Genomic DNA, 20,546 nt, shown 5'->3' with positions numbered 1-20,546 from the left:
AACTATGCATGTGGAAGATTTATTGTCACATATAGTTATTTCAGAATTTTTTTTTGATAATAGGCGCATGTCAAATAAAATAGCACTTATTTTAAGTTTAATATAGTGTTGTTCTAGTAAATATTTTCATAAAGTCAGTTTAAGAACTGGCTGAAATTCTCATTTAAAATAATATTTTTAGTGATATTTAGGAGGGTTGCATGAAAGTTATTGCTGTACTATTGATTATCCTTTTGTCTGTAAGCATCAGAAAAATTAATTTGTAAAATATTGCATGATTTACTATTTGTTTTAGTTTTAAAAATTTAGATTATAATAATGCTGCTTGGAAAACGAAGCATGAAAAACACGATTTCATTGTGGGCTGTTTCTGATGATCTCTCTTCTCTCTCTGTCTCTCTTTTTTTCTTTGTTTTTTGTTTGTTTGTTTGTTTGTTTTTTTCTTTTTTTGTGTATAGCTGCCAGAAAGTGTTGAACATGTGGTGAGTTCTTAAGCATAGGCAGGCAGAAATAGCTCCATTGACTATAATTTTAAAGATTTAGCATGATTTTGGATTAAAAAATAAAATCTTCTAAACAACAATTACAATTGGTATAATATTTAAAAGTATTTACTATTGACATTAGCTCTGCAAAGTGAGAGATAATGGTTTGAGGAGCTCTTTTGCCTGCTGCAGCTGTGTGCTTCAGGTGGCGCAGCCCGCGAGGCACTCGTTAACTGCTTAGACGGCATGCCAGCCTGCTTGTGCTTGCACATTTGTTCTAATAAGAGTTTTTACTTGATATTTTAAATGGAAGATTGATTTTTAAGCTTTCTTTTTTTTTCTGTTTGTAATTATTGAATATGTATAGAAGATCCCTACTTTCCATAGTATAACTATGAAATAGTATTTCATTTACTAACCAATTATCATTTGCTATTGAAGAGTGTATTGATGGAGTTCATAATAAACTCTGATGAGGAGAGTAATGTAAAAATCCTCCAAATAATTCCTGATAACCGCAAGTGTTACGAAAAAACTATGTACTACTGGTAGAGAATTTAAACTACTTTCTGACATTTGTCTCTAGTTCTAATATTGTATTTAAAAGGCTTCTCTCAATTTAACTCCAAGTCAGCTTTGTAAATTAGGTGTAAATTAGGGAAATTGCTTAGATTGTTAAATTTTGAAGCATTTTACTTATATGCAAACACTGTGTAATTTTCTAATAGCATGCTTATTTGCTAGATGCAAAATGAGGAAATATGTGTGGGTATTTCCCTTTAATGAGCAGTATTTAAATACTCATTTTCATCAGTTTGATTCTAGAATTTATTGACAGTGTGACCAAATGTAGCATATTTCAGAATATAACTAGCTAGGTACCAACCAGCCATGCACTTTTGTGTTTTTAAACAAAAAGTAAAAACACCAGCTTATGTTTGTGAATTTTAGGTGCATTTAGGATAGGAAAGTTAGGAAAGCAGAACAGCAGTACAGCAGATACAGACACACACGTCCTTCAGAGCTCGACAGTGATTGTAGAATGTCACTTCTGCCATTTACCACTTTCTTAAACTTGTTTCTTTCTCTGGAAAGTGGTGCTAATAATACAGACCTCACAAGTTACTGAGAAAATACAATGTGATGAATCTCTGATACTTTGTCTTGCACTTGACAGGTACTCAGTCACTGCTGTTACCCTACTTATTTCTGTATCACCAGCTACTCACACCCTTACTCATCTGTGCTATTTCCAGGCTTGTGCTTCTTCTGTTTATAGTCCGTGTTTTTATTTCCACACGTATATTCTTCTCTGCAACCAGCCTTGCTGCGTTCACGTCCTACTAGAGACTTGCCTTCAGTCAGATCTGCATTTATCCACTTGCTCTTTCAACAGTTACACTGCTGACATTTCAGAAATACTTGATACTGCTCTTGCTCTTAGATTACAAACTAACAGGAAAGATTGCGGTTGTTTTAACATGTATAATATATGGGACATATTATTCCAAAGATATAAAAAGCTTACAATTTGTAAAGAAAAAGACCATTTACTGATCTGGATGATTGGAATGTGCTTCTTAGAAGTGGATCTGAAAAGTGATACAGTAATTTATTTAGTTGGGGTGGGCACAGGTATGGAGGTTAAGGGCTTGCGGGGCTTCTCTCTGTAGGCAGTGGAGAATGAAAAAGAAGAAAATGACCGAAGGCTGTTCCTGAAGGCACCATTCTCCCTTTTTCAGAGTGTCATGTCCATATTTCTTGGCACGACCCCAAGAACATTCCTAATTTTCATAGTTTGTCTCTTCCTACCTGTGTTGGTTACTTTTCTCTTGTTGTTGGGACAAAATACCCAAAGTTTGAAATTAAGGAAGGAAAGATTTATGTAGCTCACAGTTTGTGAAGGTTTTAGTCCATAATCAGCTGGCTCCAAGGCAGTATGACATGCCAGAGGAGAAGCAGTTCATGGCAGCAGAAAACAGCAAAAGCAGCAGGAGGGGGAAAAAGGAGTGCAAGAGAAGACTTTTTTGTGCCCTGTATTATATGTAGGCTACTCATGCTAGGGTGGGTACAGCACTCACACCCATAACCCCAGCATTACAGTCACAGGCTGTAGAAGCCTTCCCCCATGACCACAACAAACTTGGGGCGGATATCCAGACACAAAACATAGCACTACCTTTCTAACCCAGTTTTTAATTGCAAATCCTTTATTTCATTAGTTTTAAAGTCTGACTTCGTTATGTTATTTCCTTTGTGTATCGCCTACCTCGTGGAATGTTCTGAATTTCTGGAAAATAAGACCTCTTTAATTTTTATATCTCTATAAACGTTGTACCACCACAAATATAAATAAGGAAAATTGAAAACATGCTAGGTGATAGAAGTCAAACACAAAAGGCCACATGCCATGTGATTCCATCTAAGTAAAATGTTCACAATAGGCACAAAAATTAGATTAATGCTTGCCAGGGGCAGGGTGGGAATGACTGCAGATAGACAACTTGCTTTCTTTATGGAGTGATGAAAATGCTCTGAGTTCATGGTGACGGTGGCAGTACAGTTCTTTAAATATACCACTACATAAATACTTTGGAAGGCTACATTTTATGATAAGTAAATGATGTCTTCAACAAATGATATTAAGGAAAGGATAGCAATCTATCATTTTAGTGAAACTGTACTGTAGGTGGGTTAAGGAGTCATCAGATCTTCTCTACCCCTTCGTGAAAACCTCTCAGGTTTTGTTTTTCCTTTAGAGTAACTCATGCTTACGTTAATTAATAGGTTTGTTATGTCCATTTAGAATGTGATTAATAAATGTGACCATAATTTCCTTTTCCACATTGAGTTATATGAGTCTCTTCAGTTACCATTTTAAAGAGAACCTGCTAGGAACTTGAGAGTTATCTTTCAGAAATTGTTTCTTCCTTATGATTGACCAAGATCCCTTTTTCCTCATCAATTAAAATGTATTCTGTGATGGACATCTCAGCATTTTCAAGTTTTCTAGTACCTCATGGGGGCAGATACGTGACTTCCAGGTAGAAGAAAACATTCTGTGTGCTCATGTGTGAAATAGCCCTTTTGTTAGTAATGAGGTTTTGCTTTATTTAATTATTGTTATTGAAGTTGTTATTTCATGGTAATACAAATGATAGTGCCTTCCAGGCATTTAGATCGAGCCTTTCTTTAATCACTTTTTAAGTAGTGTGAAGCCCTCTTTTTTCCTTTCCTTTCTCCTCTCTAGTATTTACTAAGTAAATCATTGTGTGTTTATGGTGGTGTTTTATAGCGATATCAAGGCTTGCATGCTATTAGGGAAGGCAGGAAGTACATCAGTAAGTTTTATATAACTGTAGCTTTGAGTTAATCGTGAGGGGAATTTTAAAAGAATACCAGTACTTAGATCAGATTTTCCATTTTGATTTCACTAGTTGGTCTGTGATGGGACCTGGTTTTCAGTATTTATAAAAAGGTGATTCTAAGGAGCAACCAGTTGGTCTAATAATGCACAACAGGAGAGGAGCAGAGTTTTCAGAGAATGGAGTACACACTTCTAACCGGGAAGTTTAGAGAGCTCTTGTTAGGAAGGGTTACATTTTCAGTAGTTTTGTAACGTGACTGTGAGGTGAGAAGAAGGAGACAGGTTAAATACAGGTGAGGAATAGTAGCAGGGATCAGGAGAGAGCGAGTGGGGCTGAGGAGTAACATGTGCGGGTGCAGAGAGCTGAGACCGGTGCCTGCCTGCTCTCCGAGGGCTTTGGTACCCGAGAAGAGAAAGGCAGACATTATCTCTGTCAAAACAGGGAAAGCAAGCAGTGATGATTGGAAACCAGAAAACAATATAATCAGTAAATTAAGTCTTAGGAAAATTAATTTGACAGCAGTTATGAGGCTATGTCACTTCCTGGCATTCAAGTTGCAGAAAGTGGCTTAAGATGTAAATTAAAGTTTCTTGTGAATGTAGATAGAAAACTTATATTTTAGGTCCGTAGCCTCTAGTGATTAAATAGTTGTTTTAAAAATGTATTAAGATAAAGTCTGGGTCCGTCGATTTGGTTTCTTGAGTGTTCAGGACTGTCATAGTCTAGAGTTGTAGAGATTATCAAACCATAGTATATTTCCTCAAAAGATTATTTTAGTGAGGAAGAAAAGCATTACAATTGTACAATGTGATAAAAATTGTGTAACTGGTATGTGGGGGATGTGAAAGAATTTTAGGTATAAGGAAGAATGTGTAAAGAACAGAGACCTGAAAGACCGCATGGCGTTTTCTAAACATGGCACAAAGGTTTACCTTCCCTTTCTCCCTTCCTGCCTCGTAGAAGACGAGGTTGAGATGAGTATGGAAATAGATTGGGAGCCACATTTGAGAGGTGCAGATTGGAGAGAAGATGGATTTAAATTGGGAATTCTGTCAAAAGGCTCTAGTAAATGGTAGAGGCAAGAAGAAAATAAAAAACTGTTTCAGGTCGTCTCAGACTGTGAGACTGCGTGTGCGTTGGAAGGGTGAAACGCGATGCGCAGAGTGTTCTCCTGGGGAGCCCCGAGGTGGATGGGCTCCCGGATCTGCAGTTTTCTTGCTCAGCCAGTTCATTTTTTTAATCAAGAGATCCAAAGACATAACACTTTAGGTATTACTTTTAATGAAAAAGTCCTTTGTCAGCATATAAAAATGGGTTCTGTATCATCAACCCAGGGCAGAGAAGGTGAGGTTACAAAGTTCTGGGAGATCTTCTGGAAGAGAGGTAGTCTCCCAGCCAGCCAGAGCAGGAGCCAGTGAGTCATCGTAGCAGGATTCATGAAAAGCTTCAGGTGCAGACAGGAAAACATTTTTCAGTTTTCAGGTGGATTTGAGAGAAGAAAGTGTATAACATAGATCCAGGAAAACAAAGCGAAGTCTAGAAGGAGAAAAAGGTAATGACCAAAAGGAAAATGATGGTAGAATGTTAGTGCTAAAACTTTGGCTGTTTTCTTCTATGTTTTTTGAAGTTTTGCAGACTTTGATCCATGATGATTTCCTGCTTTCTGCATAATAGTTTTTAAAGAACCAACCTTGGATTTATCAGAAAAAAATTTAATATTTATTTCCAAAGGATGTTTAGAGTGGAGATGTAGCTTTGAAATGTTAGATTAGCTACTTAATGAGTATGTCAGAACATGAAGCTGACTTGTGAGAGCATGTTGACCCCCTGGGACCACCTAAGGAATTATAAAAAAACAGGGTGAGGTACAGGGATTAACAAGAACTTGATTTAAATGTTTGGTAAGATTAAGCAGTTTGTTTAGCATAGTTGCCAGTTACGTAGGTCTAAAGAGCATGAGCCACTGTGTAAGAAAATATAGTTTGAGCAGCCAGAAGCAAGAAGAAACAAATATATTTAAATGTATATAGGTGTGGATAATTTTCTAAGTTTGGTTAATTGAATTTATTTATGAAAACAATATGCTCACATAATCTATGGGAACTGTTGTATGTACCAATTCCTGGAGTCCTTGCTATTGTTTGCAATAATTATTAAAGGTAACTGGTACCTTTAATCCCTTCCTACCCCCTTTAACCAGGCCAAACACTAACATTACGTTGTCTATTTTTACACACTTGCCTAAGTCCTATAAATTGAAGGCAAGCATCCCCATAAAGTGTGTAGTGTTCAGCTATAGGGAGGCATGAGTCCATGTAGTATCCTTAGAGCTCTGGGCCTGAGGCTTCCCAGCAGGCAGGGAAACTGGTCGGGTAACCTGCCAGTGTCAGCTGGAGAGCAGCAGTGCGCTGGGATTCAGACTCTTATAAGAAGCTAGTGTTGGGCACTTTTCTTCAAAAAAGCCTCATATTAAAATAGTCAATAGAGGTCTCACTAGAGTTTGTTACCAGTAGGTAAGAACTCTGGGTTTAGAACATGCTTTAGAATTTTGACAAGATTTTTTTTTCTGAGTTGCATTTCTGAGGCAAATCATTTATTGAATAAATTAAGCAAGTGGCAACTTTTAATTTGTTGAGATATATTTGTGAGAGTCTCTATAAAGCTTTCATTCTACTGTAAAGGAAGATAATAAGTATACAAATGAAAGAATTTCACAGTGGTAGTAGTGAGAGGTAAATAAGCCTGAAATGTGGATGAAGTATTACCAACCAGAGCTACTTCAGATTGAGTGCTGGAGTGTTGGACATAATTGAGATGTGGCAGTTTGTTAGTCACTAAGACTGTAAATCAGCTGTTTTAGAAATGACTGCTACATCAAGAAATCAGCCACATGTTAAAATGCAATTTACTTGTAGATTTGTGTTTGTAGGCAAGTACATTTATAGCATATAAAGCAATGCTGCCCTCTACTGGCAGTCACTTCTCTAACTTGCCAGCTTCACTTGCAAATCTGTTGTAAGGCTATGCAGTATAGTGGTATTTATTTCTGAAAAAATATATGTCATTTTTTTGTTGTGTTTGAGTAAAGGGTTTCTACCATGAGAATTAATTTAAAGGTTTTACTCAGTTTCAAATAAATGCTTGCTGTGGTTTTCTCAATTCGATAAGCTTATGTTATCAAGAGAAAAGTTAAAAAATGAGAACTTGACTCTCATATAAGATTGCTTATTGAGATAATTATTGAGATAATTGCTTTTCTCAGAAATAAGCAATATAGATTGCTAATAAAGGTGTGGGAATTCTGGAGCTTTACCTTGTTCAAAACTTCTATTACATTAAATCTCCTATTCTAATAAGCTTATATATCTTAAAGTACCTTTTTAATAGAAAACACATTTTCGGAATGTACTTTTGGATCTGAAATGCCAAGTGATAGTATTTAGGAACAGTAAACTTTATTAAGTATTGCATTAAATATTTAGCCATTAAATAATATTTAATACATAAATATTTAATAATACAGTTCCATTGAAATATGACCAGATTCTTAAATTTAGTACTGCAAGTATACTGTTGTAAATATTTGGCCTGTTTCTTATAAATACCAGTTTTTCGTGTTTTACTTTCTACCATGGAGCTCCATGATATGTATTATGCTTAGCTTTCAGATATTGAGTTAATATCCTTTTATGAATGTGGATTTGATAAAAATTACAAAAGAATCTTTAAAAGGTCCTAGCATGTGTGGTCTTTGAATTGATAGCTTTTGGTGATAGACACAAAATATACATACACCGGCACACTGGCCATGAGTGGAAAATCAAGGAGAACTAGTGTTCGTGTACATGTACCAAAAGTAAATTCAAGCCTAGTAATTAGAAGTGACTTTCAAAGGTTGCTTTTTGTTTGTTTTAGAGATCCTGTGTGTAGTGCCTGTTACGTTGGATGCTCTGATAATGCCTTCATTAGTTTTCTCTTTGATGAGACAGAATACCTGGTACCCAAAGTTAAGGGAAGGAAGGTTTATTTGGCTCACAGTTTGTAGAGGTTTCAGTCCTTCATTGGCTGGCTTCAAGGCTGTGGTGTGGCAGACAGGCCTTGGAGAGGAAAGCAGGCAGCTCACGGCAGGCAGAAGGTAGCAGAGCAAGCATGGAAACGATGACCCATTCCCGTCTCCTACATTGTATCCAGGCTGCTGGGTTAAGGTGGTGCAGGTCAGTCATGGGCTGACTCAGCAGTCACCCCCCTAAACCCTAGCACCTTTAATCCTAGCACCCACCGTGAGTCAGCCACACTCTGAAAAGCCCTGTCTGTGACCACCATGAGGCTCTGCAGGGCCGTCGAGACAGAAGCCCTAACAGACAAACTGACTTGTAGTTCCCAGTACAGAAGAGGTAGAAAGCCGCACTCGCACACCGCATGTTTGAAGGAATGCAGGGCTCTTAGGGTATTGTGGGGCGGGAGAATGGGAGGGAAAAAGCAGAACAGGGAGAGAGAAACAGGTTGACCTGCATTTTTAGCTTTTTGGGTGAGTGCTTCTCAGTGGCTCTAGCTGACTTCAGTTCTTTGCAGCCTGGGCCTCATCCCGTGGCAGCTCACTGTGCCTAGACCAGTCATGAACGAGACTGTGACAGAGACTGATTCTCTCAGGCATCTAGATTTTTTTTTCCACCTGGGGAAAAAACAAGGACTATATTGTTTTGGATATATAATTTGGATGTATAATTTTAAAATGGAGTCATTTTGATTATACTCTTAAAAGGTTTGTGTAATTTTACTTTAAAGTAACTTAAACTTGATTCTATAACACTTAAAGAGTTAAAAAAAAAAGTCTTGGTATTTCGTTTAATGTATTTTCTAGCTTTCGGTGTAGATATGATGGGAAATGTTTGTTGATGAATGTATTTTGGATTTCTCTTTTTAATTTTGGAATGTGAAATGATTCTGAATGAAAATGAAATCCCAGTACCGGGATCAGGCTTCTAGCAGTACTTTCCGCAGTCACCTGTAAACATCAGGAAGAAAGGGTGAGGTTGCAGGGCCTGAACTTTATAAATGCGTCCCAGTGCCAGGGATTACTGAGCATCTTAGTAAAGGATCATTGGTCAGTTGGGATTCAGGACACTGTAACTTCTCAGATTCTTGGAACAAAGCCGTTTGAATTTAGTGGCTCCCTTTTATGTTGTGTGGAATGTCTTGCTGTAACTAAAAGGCATGTTGAGGAAATGTGTAACTCTGCTGTAGATTGACTAATATATATGCTTCACTGGTATGTTCACTGTTTTTATCACGCTAGCTTATTGCTTTTTAGAATCATTTAGTTTAATGTGACTCAACCTTTGATAATTTTAGTGCTTTTATGATAAAGAATTTTTCCTTCATCTGCAGGTGCTGCTGTTTTTTCAAACGAAGGAAAAGGAAAACCATACAACGCCACAAATGACTCTGGAGACACAGACCATGGGGAGTTACTTAAATGTTCATTTGCTGTCTTGTGATTAAAATCATCTCTGTAGTGACCACATATATTTTCAAAGACCCACTCTTAGAAACAGATATGTCATACTTTCAATACTTCATTTTGTGGTTGTCCTACATTCATATTTTTTTCCAAGTTAACTTTTATGGAAGCTTTAAGGTTTTGTCAGAACATGAGTGCTTTGCCCATCAATGAATGGAATGGACCAATGAGGTAGTATTGGTGAATACAGTTCTATAGGACATTTTTCAGAAGCTCTTCTCCTGTTGCAGTGGGCAGTACAGTATCTTGTCAGACAACTGTGTATCTAATTTGGTTTTTGTATCTTCTGTAAGAGCATCAACAAGTAGGAATTTTCTTCCTGGTGGATAATGCAACAGAGAAAAGAGCTCCCCAAATATTTTAAAAAGAAGAAGATTATTCTTTGAGAAGTTCCAATTTGTGACATCTGCATTGATTTCAGTGTTACTGATGGTACTGTTACTCATGAGTCACTCTAACATTGTCTCTGTGAAATCATGGTACTGCCCAGAGGTACTGAGAGACAGTTCTGAGGGCTTGGCACATGGTGTGGGGGCTGAATCCACAGGAAATATGGGAAATGCGAGCTTTGCTTTCACTGCACCACTGTGTGAAGTACAGTGTTGCAGAAGTGGCAAAAGTGCTTATTTTTTAAAAATGAAAAAATATTTGTATAATGTAACTTTATGCTTCCATACAGTAATGTATGATAAATAGCAAGAAATGAACTCTTTGAAAAGTGATATATGGTGGAGTTTTTTTTTTCCTTTTTAAATACACTAAAGAAACAAAATAAATGTGAATCTTGTTGCAAAAGGAGAGGAGAGCTCACTGAAACCTACTGCTGAGTAATTACATTTCCCTTAACAGAAAACTTGGTGTGCCATGCAACAGTTTCTGTTCATTCTTTGATTTAATAAAAGACCCCTCCTCCCCAGCAGTAAAAACTGGGTCACTCTGTTGCCCTCTGTATACATTATTCTCTTGTCTTCAACTTTGCTAGTTCTCTGGAATTTTTTCCTACTCTTTAGTATAACTGTAATGATTGAGAAATATTTTGGAGAAGATGGGTCAGGTGCTTTGCCTCCGTGTCTTTTGAAGTGCCTGCATATGAACCATGTATCAGTTCTGTACAAAAGGAAGCCCATTCCACTTTTCAAGCATGCTTTGTTTTAATCCACAAAGACACAGGTGTTCTTTTGTCACATTCTGCTCGCCAGAATTTTTTGAGAAGAAACTGAAAGACTGGAAAGAAAAATTTTTGATCAAATCTCATGTTCATCTTTCATGTATGAAATGTTGCTTTTTCCTTGCACGCATCTGTCTTTAAGTGTGTACTTCCAAGTATGTGTATTTATTTTTATTGTCTCAAGGTAACATTTAAAATATGTATTAAAGTAAATGAATCACTTTTTTTTTCATTATTACTTTTACAGGGATTTAATTGTACTTTGTAATTTATTTTTCTTATTAGCCAAAAGTTCATTGGATTGTTTTTGTCGAATTAGGCACCCATATGAACACCATATATCAGGACTTTATCCTTGTTGCTCCGAATTCTATGAGTAATCTTTTCTTCATTTACAAGACCTACATTTACCCTAGAAAACACTTGCTGTATAATTTGGTCAATTGTTTCCATTCTGTGTGTTTGTATACTGTCACAATGTCTTCAGCTGCAAGAGTTACATACTGAGTTTTTGTCTTTGTTTGCTTTGAGCAAGGTAGATGGATGTTTTGGCCATTATAATGTGAAACCACTTCTTTCTTTACAGTATTTGACCAAATTTGTGTGTCTATGATATTTGTAAATACATGTGATGTCCGTATTTCTTATCATAAGCCTATTTAGTTTTATTCTCAGTAGGGTTTTTTCAGACTGTACAGTGTTTATATGATCTGAACTCCTTATACATAAGAAGGTGTGTATATTAATCCAATTATGGACTTAAATATTTTAAAAGTATAAATACCCTTATTTGCTGCAAAGACCAGTGTGTAGACATTTGCTTTTTAGCAATATTTTTAAGTGCTCCATTTTAATGCCGAGGAATAAGTCTTGGCCACACAAACTGGTCAGTAATAGGTAATGCAGGTATGTTCAGGTTAGGCCAACAATGTTTTGCATTTTTATGCTTTTCTGTCAACACTAACGAAGTCAACATTGCCTGAATGTCTGAATAATGAAACACATCCCTGTTTAAAAGTATGTAACTGAAAAAGAAATAAAAAATAAAGGTAGTTTTTCTAAACTTGTTCTTTCTTTCTTTCCTCTAATTGTGGATAATGCCATTTACTGTGGTAGGAGTTTTATGTGGAGTTTTACTGTGATAGGAGTCTATGTGATTCAGTTCACATAGACTACTTTATGTGGGAAGTGGAGGTAAAGGAATATGTGTTTGCTTGTTTTGGTGGTTTGGTTTGGTTTTGCTATTTTTTTTGGAACACATAGGTCCTTAGGAAGGACCTAAGATGTCTTTCATTAAACAAAATTTTGTAACAGCTTTCTAAACTAGTTAACAGAGCAATCAGGTGAAGGTAACGTGTAATAAACTAAGATAACTTTATTTCATTCTAAGAATGAAGTCTTATAGTTGTATTCTCAAAAATTCAGCATTAATCCAGTTTTAGGTGAATCATTTTAAAATCATTGTAGATAGCACTTACTTGCAACAGTAACGTAGTAATCTTTGTGCTAGGTCCTTTATGGGATTTTACCAAATAACTCAGTAACTCAGTAAGCATTGTGCTGGGCCCTTTAAGGGTTTCACCAAATGACATTAGTGGTGCTCTATTTGTAGGTAGATAAGGCAAAGCTACACATAACAGTGTGTCCATTAAAAACACCAGGGACATTAAGAAGCAAGAGAAGCCCAGGCATGGTGGTACATGCCTCTAATCCCCTGCTGTTCACGAAGCTAAGGTAAGAGGAATGAAAGTTCAAGCCCTGCATTAGCTATTTGGTGCCTTAGCAAGACTCTCCCTCAAAAATAGTAAGTAAGTAAATAAATGGGATGGGATGGGATGTAACTCAGTCAAAAGGCTCTGTGTTCAATACCCAGTGCTCTTCTCCCAAAGCAGAAGGATCTACAGATTGCCAAACCTTTTACAAGGTTCAGTTTAGAAAAATTGGAGTTTCAATTTTAGTGATTGAATAGTTGCATTAGGGAGAAGCTTGTGAACTGAAAATGTGGCTAAATAAAAGAAGGTACATTATACCATTTTACTGCAAGGTCTAGTGCTAAAACTGGCTTCTGGCAAATTTAGTCCGGTTCCTGAGGGAAGAAGCTTGTCTTGTTTCACATCTCTTGGTTGTACATTTTACTCTGCAGCTTTCACTTTCCATGTAAATGATAAAGTAGCTTCCAAAGCCAAGTTATTTTGCTACAGTAAAAGCAAAGCCATTTTTCTTAGCAGTTTGAGCAAAATCCCAGCACTGCTGCCCGCCCCCTCCTCGTCACCCCGCCTCGCCCTGCTTGGTTCACATGCCCACCACTGAGACAGTGACTAGGAAAAAGGGAATGTCATTTTCTCAAGGCTTGCCCTGGGTCCTCCTTTGGAACACATTTGGATTGAGAAATGAGGTTAAAGAGTTTTCACCTAAAAATAAAGGGTATTGTAATCAGGAGGACTGATAAGTGAGGCTCTTATGCAATGAGAAAAATTTCCACAAATAATAGTGAAATTCAAAACAACCCTTGAATGAATTTTATAATAGCCTGTTAAGAATTTAATTATTTTGAAGAATATTTAATTTTGGGTCAAGGATTTAACTCAGCGGCATAAGCGCCTGCCTGGCAATCGCAAAGTTATGAGTTTGATCCCCGGTACCCCCCCCCAAAAAAAAAGAATATTTAATTTTAACAGTTAAGTGGTTTTTGAATTAACGGAAATTTCCTCTGCTATAGTATTAGGTCCAAATATGCAACTGGAACTATAGTTAAGTTTGGAAAATATATCCACTGCAAATATGTGTGAAGTTGGAGATCTTGCTTCTTTAAAGTTGAAAACATGAGGATTGTATAACTTGACATCACTTATGTTTCATACAACATTCGTTATCAAGGTGGTTTTTTTTTTGCAGTGTGTCATGTGAAGCTGTTATTTTGCATTGGAGCTTTAGTGTTGAATTTATGAAGAAACATCAAATCTGTGCAAAAACAATTTCCAAGCCCACCCAATGTTCAGAAATAGTAATTGAGTGTGATTCTTTTCATTTATAAAAATTTCAGTCTGTTCCAAGACCAAAAAAAAAAAAAAAAAATTAATAACACTTTGTCTATGCCATCAAATTGCTGTGTAGTTTTGTTGGGCAAGTCAGGATATTCAGCTTCGATTTCTGACAAAACTTCACATCTGATGACAGTTAAACATTATTAATCCAGTAATATGATTGATTCAAATACTTTTCACAAAATACCTCCTGATAGCACAATGTGTATTGACTTTAAAGCTTTGTAGATTTGTCCAGCTAAGTTTTTGTGTGTGTTTTTCCTATTTCACTTATATTTCTGCACCATCAATTGTAAAACATCTTAGCAGATTCTTAAAAGCTCATTTCAGTCTTAGCATTGATTTTTTTAAACAACTGGCAGGATTGGTAACATCTGCTAACTCATCAAAAGCCAAGAAAAACTAGAAATCATTTGTCTATTTTTACATTGATGATTGATGACACCATAGTGACCTAATGTCTTCAAGCAATTATTTCTGCTAAAAAAAACCCTAGTAGTCATAAACAGATTTGTTTTCTGTGGACATATCTTTCTGGTTACCTCAAGAAAAAATCAGTTTGAACACACCATTAATAAATAGCTGAGCTAAATAGGATTTAGCTCAGCGGCATAAGCATCTGCCTTGCAAGCAGGCAGTCGTGAGTTTGATCCCCAGTATCGATAAAAAGGAAAAAGACAAAAATAAAATAAATAAATAAATAGCTTTGGCTAACAAGCCACTTAGTTACTTTACATCTTTATTCTTATTTTTGTAATGTGTATGAATATCTGCTGTGATGAGATCACGTTTTAACTATCTAGTTGTTCTGACTTGCTTTCCTGTTATTTGGAAATATTGTGACTAGCACTCTAGTAATGTTGACATATATTCTTGTAACAGCTAAAGTACGATTGCATAGTAAACACAATAGTTTGACATTTAATTATGTAACAGAATAGTCCGTATTACATTGTGCCTTCAAAGTACAACACTCTTTGACATGATGAATATGCACTAGTAATATGCACTATAAAAAGTAATACAGTGTCCACATTATCCTATGGCGCCGCTTGAAGTCCTGTTGAGTTTTTACTGAGATTGCTGGTGCATTGAATGGCATTACAGCACAGTGAGCACCATGTGTGGCCACTGTCAGAACTTTTCAACTCTGCTTTTGGAGCGTGAAATCACAGACTATGTAAAAACTGAATATGGCTGTGTTCAGTGAAATTTTAGATGCTGATTCATATTTCATACAAGTTTTATGTGTCATGAAGTGTACTCTTGTCTTCAACCATTTAAAAATGTAAATAGCATTCATAGTTCTTGAGCTGACTCTGTGCAGGAAGTGGGCTGGATTTGTTTTGCAGGCCATAGTTTGGCAATTGCTGTTCTAGGTTTTACTGAATAGATGTCAATAGTTTAAGTTATATGTCTAATTGAATGAAATTACTTGTCAAAAGGCCACCTTTCTTTCCTGTCATAAAAGGAGCATTTTGAAATAACATCAAGATTTACTGCATTTTAAACATGTATCACTGTACATTATGGGAGTTATAAATGAAGTAGATAAAGTAATGTGACTCCCATATGAACTTAGATGTTGTGACAGTGTGGCCTTACCACGTGAATTTTGGGGTCAGACAAATGTGATCTGAAACCAGACTTCTTCACTTGAAGAAACTGTGGCAAGTTATTTGATTTCTTAACCTTTTTCTGACCTCAAATTGGAGCTAATGCTTCCATTTCAGCCTGTTGCCAGGGCTAATAAAAATACAGTGTATTTAATAGTATGTTACGAGATTTCCATCTCTCACTAATGTACTAGAAGTTCTGGCCCCTGGATTGCAAATCTCTCAAGGCCAAGACTGTATACTTGTGCTGAGTACTCCTGTCTCAAAGCCAATTTGGTAAAGTAAGACAAGCTTCCATGGTCCACATTTTAAGTGACAAATGGCTCTTGAGTTTCAGGTTTTACACAGAATTATTGATTGTGATTCTCAGCTACTAGGAGAATATGAGACTGAAGAAAAGATGACCTGACGGGCTGCAGGCCGAAGAGGGAGGAGATGAGGCAGAATCAGGGTAAGTGCTGTGGATGAAGACTGGAATCTTGCAGTAGACACACCAGTGGTGGTTTAAACATTCTCATACTTGCTGTCTTTATGACTGTGTGGGCTCTGTGACCTTGGGCAAGTTGCTAATCTCTAAGCACTAGTTTCTTCCTTTCAAGAAGAAAATAATCATCTCGTGGGAGTTTTGATGAGGAAGATATGCTATGTTAATTCTAGGAAAGTTCCTGGTTCACTGGAGCTACTCACAAAATGATAGGCTATTTTTGGCTGTTATTTAAGCTAAGGAAAAGATGATGTGGAAACATGACTGCACATTTTGCCTGTGGAACTTTGGCATGTATTTATAGTCTTTATGGTGTTTGTAGTGAGCAACAAATCGTTGAGGGAATTGAATTTATTTTGCAAAACAGAAAAGACTTTTGTGAGATGGTAATGATTTCATGTCCCCCTATTTTTTGTCCTCTTCCTCCAATTCATCTGTGGCACCATAGCCTCAGAGAAGGATCCCTTATGTGAGGGGCAGACTACTAATTGCCTATGTCACTCAATATTTCTGGGCCTCAATTTCATCTCTGTAAGAAAACAGTTTCTTCAAAAAATGTAAGTGACTCTGAAGATGATTCCCCTTAGTCTCTGTGTTGCGAAATTGGTAGATGTGGAAGGCTTGCTCCTCCAATTCTGCAAAGCTGGCCTTCCCTGTTAGGGCTTATACCTGGATGTATCCCCACGGCCTCATGCACTCACTTGGGAGGTGAGAGGATCATGGTGTGTGACGCTGGGTTAGTGCACGCCTTGGTTTAGCATAGTTCTGGGTGGGTATGGGTTTACTGAAGAATAAGGGCACACAACCCTGGGAGTGCTGATGCCAACAGTAGGCTTGAGCCTGGACGGAGTAAAAGGCAAAGAAGAAAGACTGCTTCCTGCCTGCCAGCCCATGAAGTGATTCTCCTCTGGCGTGCCTCTTGCAATTCGCCTTGCCTTGGAAGCCCTTCACTGTAAACTGAAACTTCTACAAACTGTGAGCTAGAAACGAACCTTTTTCTCCTTTAATGTGTGGGTGTCAGGTATTTTTGTCTCAGCAAATAAGTAACTAAGACACTCCTCATATCTAAGCCCACACCTGCCTGTCACTTGGCAGATTCTTTCCTCAGAAGAAACAAAACGCCGAGACAAAAAACACAGCAAACCGTCTCCAATCTTAGCAGAACAACTTTTTGATTCTGCATCCTGTGTGTTATTTCTCTTCCTCCTTCCCTTATCCTATAATATTCCAAGGCCTGAATTGCCTCAGAACCTGACCACTGTGAGACTTCCCAAGGCCCTGCCCTCAACAGTCTTGGAAACCAAAGTTGGGATGGTAAATGCTATATTGTGTCACCTCATTTGAAATTCAGTTTTTGTATCTGCATACACATAAGGAAAAATTGTTAGAAGTCAGATATATTTTCTCCTGACAAGGTCCCCCAGTTGACAGTGAGTAAAAGGTTCAGAACATGAAGAGGCAAATTTATGTTTTACTTAAAATAATACAAAGCAGTTATTGGATATTATCACTAGTTTCTTAGCTTTCTTTAAATTGTATTAAATGCCTAAAGAATGAGAACAGTCTTGCTTATAACTCAGCTCTATGATTCAATCTGCTTGGTACCCTGTGTTTTTTTATTCCAAAAACCAGCAACAGTGATAACATTGAAGTTCTTTCACGTTTAGGTCACTGAAAGGTAAATTTCTTATATTCCATATTAGAAATAGGCAGAGATGATGAAGGAAAAGATAAATTGGAAAATTACCGTGTGATTTTGTTTCCTAGGCTGGCTGTGGAATACTTGTGAATAACAGCCGAGCAGGGGCCAAAAGAAAGAAGGAGATATTTGCTCCGAGGCAGGAAGCCTTGCAGGGTCTCCCAGGAGCAAACTGGCTAGAAAGTGGGTGGAGAAGAGAAACTTTCACTTATTACCACATAGTTGTTGTTGGTGTTTTTCAGGGCGAGATCATGGATGAATTTTACTTTAGATGTTTTTTCAGTATTTCACCGGTAAAAAAGTGAAGAGACAGTAGTAGATTGTTTGGATTTTCTGCTCAAGAAAATTGGCTGAAAAGGAAGTGAGGTAGGGGAATAAATGGATGGGGAGTAGGAACAAGGAGGGTCTGTGTGTGTGTGTTTGGGTTTGGAGGAGCTTGCCTGTGTTTGCTTACTGAGCAAAGATGGTGAGGGTGAACTCAAAACTATCAGGGAGAATGGGGTGGAGGAAAAGAAATCCCAGGCTTGACCTAGGATCCAAAAGAAGGTGACAGCAAAAAAGAAGGGGCTCCTCAGATTAGGCGGTAGTGGGGATGGCATCTGCTGAGGGTGCGAGGAAGCCGTCTAAGTGACTGGCTGTGGCAGGGTCTGAGTGGGTCCAAATGTGAGTGAGCCGAGAGGGGCTGCCCGCAGGCTGCCGCCGCCTGGGAGACAATGAAGCCATCAGGTTCTCAAAACTGTCTAAGCTCCGGAATAATCTTTTTAAACTTAGTTTTGTAAGTAATGTTGCCTACTTACCACTTCAGTTTCTCTTCAGGCACTATATAAAGTTACTGCCATAAAATGATTAAATTGCACAGCTGTGTTGAACGAAGTCTTTCTCCCTTTGCTGTAACAATCCACTTTCAAAACCCTTTTATATAAGAAGTGTTTCATAAGCCAATTACTGTTTTAAAAAGTTTGGTATAATATATATTATGCATCTAGTTAGTTGACATTACCTGAGCATTCCATATTAATCAGTGTATATTGTTTTTGGAATAGATGTGAAACACTAGCTCAAAATCTAAAATTTCAGTGCTAATGCAACTCAACATTTTACTTTAAGATGTGCATATACCATAAATTGCAATTTCAGTATATCTACCTACAGAACTTGTAGACAAAAGATACAGTTTTTTCAAGTCAGATGTTAACTAAAATAAAAACAATAGAAATACATAAAATTCCACTGCTTCTAGCTGGCTTTGGTAACGAAAAAGTAATGAAAAACAACTAAAACAGGGAAATGGTTCATTTCCTTCATTACCCACATATTGATTAAATATACTTTTAAAGTTTTAAAATTTTGTAACCAAATTTTATGTCTTAGAAGTGGATGTATGTATTGATTTAAATAAAAATGAAAATTCCTATTTGCACAAAAATCTGGTAGCCAGCCATTCATTATTTTTCCCTTTCCCTCTTTACCCAACCTGTCATCATCATCATTTATCATCATCATCATCGTTATTAAAATGTCTGTCATACCTTTGCATTCTCAGTGTCACGTCCTGAAATCAGGGTGCCTGGACTCCTCAAATAGCCTTCATCAGTGATTCCTAAGCCAGGCGTGGTAGCACATGCCTGAGGACTAGCTGACAAGGTGGGAGGATTGCTGGAGCCCAGGAGTTAGAACCCAGCTTGGGTAACATGCAAGACTTCATCTTAGACATAAGCAAGAGAATCTCATTGTTTCTCAGAGTGCGACCTCCCCTCCTCCTAGACATCATTGTCACTGACATTTTGGGAAAGGACCCAACAATTAGTTTTGATGAATCCTTCCCGTAATTCTTATGCTTGCTAAAATTTGAGAACCGGTATGTAAAACTGCCATATTTTAGTTGCTAAAATTTCTTTATTGAAATCTGAATCTTCTGGGGTCCCTACTCTAGTGAGGGTGTCTTACAGGCTGCAGTCAAATGCTGACTGTCCTCTAAGATCATCCTCAGGCCTGACTGCAGGGGAAATGCACTTTTAAGCTTTCAGTGATCTTTATAGAATTTAGTTTCTTAAGAGTTTGGAAGCTGCAATAAATAAATAAATAAATAAATAAATAAATAAATAAATAAATAATAGAGTTATAGCAAAACAAAGTCAGAATAATTTTTAACCTAATTATGGAACAGACATCCCAAGGTTTTGCAGGATTATATTGTTTATAAGCAAGTCATGGTTACAACCCACACTCAGAGCATGGAATTACACAGAGGCATGATAGCAAAAGCCAGGAATCTCTTAGTGTCATTTCAAAAGTGTCCTACCACATATGAGGGAGATTTTGCACAGGAGAGAAGGCCAAAGAAAAAATGACACAGTCAAAGATTGTGAGAAATGGGAGAGGCCAAATATAACGGGGACTGGGGATTTAGCTCAGCGGCACAAGCACCTGCCTTACAAGCAGACGGTTGTGAGTTTGATCCCCAGTACCGATAAAAATGAAAAAGACCAACAAAACAAAACAAATATAAACTGTTGGCACAGGAGAAATATCTTAATCAAAAGATGATGACAAGATTAGGGGCCATGTGAAAGAAAGGGTTCGAAATGTGTCCAAATCTAAGACACTCTGCTTTTGAGTATTTCTCAATTGCTTTCATGAATGGCAATGCCTACATATGTCAGAGAACCTGAAAGTACAGAAATACCTCCTTGTCTGAGGATAATTTATACAGGGGGAAACAAGCCACATAAGTGAATTTTAATAAAGTATAAATCATTATTTTATAATAAGTAGAGACTTTGATGGGTCTTTAAAAATGAAACTTAACAATTTGATTTTTAGCAAGTTGGATGTATATATAAGTCAGAGGGAATTGTGTGTTTTGTAGTAATATTTCTACAAATTTTTATAGTGGCAAAATATGACATTTGTCCTTTGGTTTTACAGATCGCATATAAAATAAATCAGTTTTGTGAAGTTGTTGAAGGGAGTTACTTTAATTGATGCTTGATTTAAACCCTTTTATTTGGAGCATGAATTCTTCAGGATTGTTTTTGGGATGGCTGCATGAGCTCCTAATAGACCCATCTTGTCACTGATAACAAAAACTGCTGGCACTGAAATATTAACAAAGTAGAAATACACACTTGCAAGAAAGGTGGCCAGGGTAGCATACCCAT

General features: G+C 37.1%; 1 protein-coding gene across 9 annotated transcripts in view; it reads left to right on the top strand.

Moving 5' to 3' along the window:
* Csnk1g3 (casein kinase 1 gamma 3) overlaps nt 1-11,605 on the top strand; it is a 109,226-nt gene extending 97,621 nt beyond the window's left edge. For 5 of the 9 annotated variants that reach the window (XM_005007009.4, XM_013141074.3, XM_003477373.5 and 2 more), the window contains 2 exons: nt 459-482; nt 9,242-11,605. In XM_005007009.4, the coding sequence (XP_005007066.1) occupies nt 459-482; nt 9,242-9,296 (79 nt within the window). In that variant the 3' untranslated portion in view covers nt 9,297-11,605. The remainder of the gene's footprint in view (nt 1-458; nt 483-9,241) is intronic. The other 4 variants (XM_063232440.1, XM_013141076.3, XM_003477374.5 and 1 more) reach the window with 1 other exon arrangement.
* The last annotated feature ends 8,941 nt before the right edge of the window (nt 11,606-20,546 follow it).

This window comes from Cavia porcellus, unplaced genomic scaffold (assembly GCF_034190915.1).
Source record: "Cavia porcellus strain 051 isolate PalLab524CR breed Dunkin Hartley unplaced genomic scaffold, mCavPor4.1 scaffold_21, whole genome shotgun sequence".
Lineage (NCBI taxonomy): Eukaryota > Metazoa > Chordata > Mammalia > Rodentia > Caviidae > Cavia > Cavia porcellus.
This window is presented reverse-complemented; position numbering and strand designations above follow the sequence as displayed.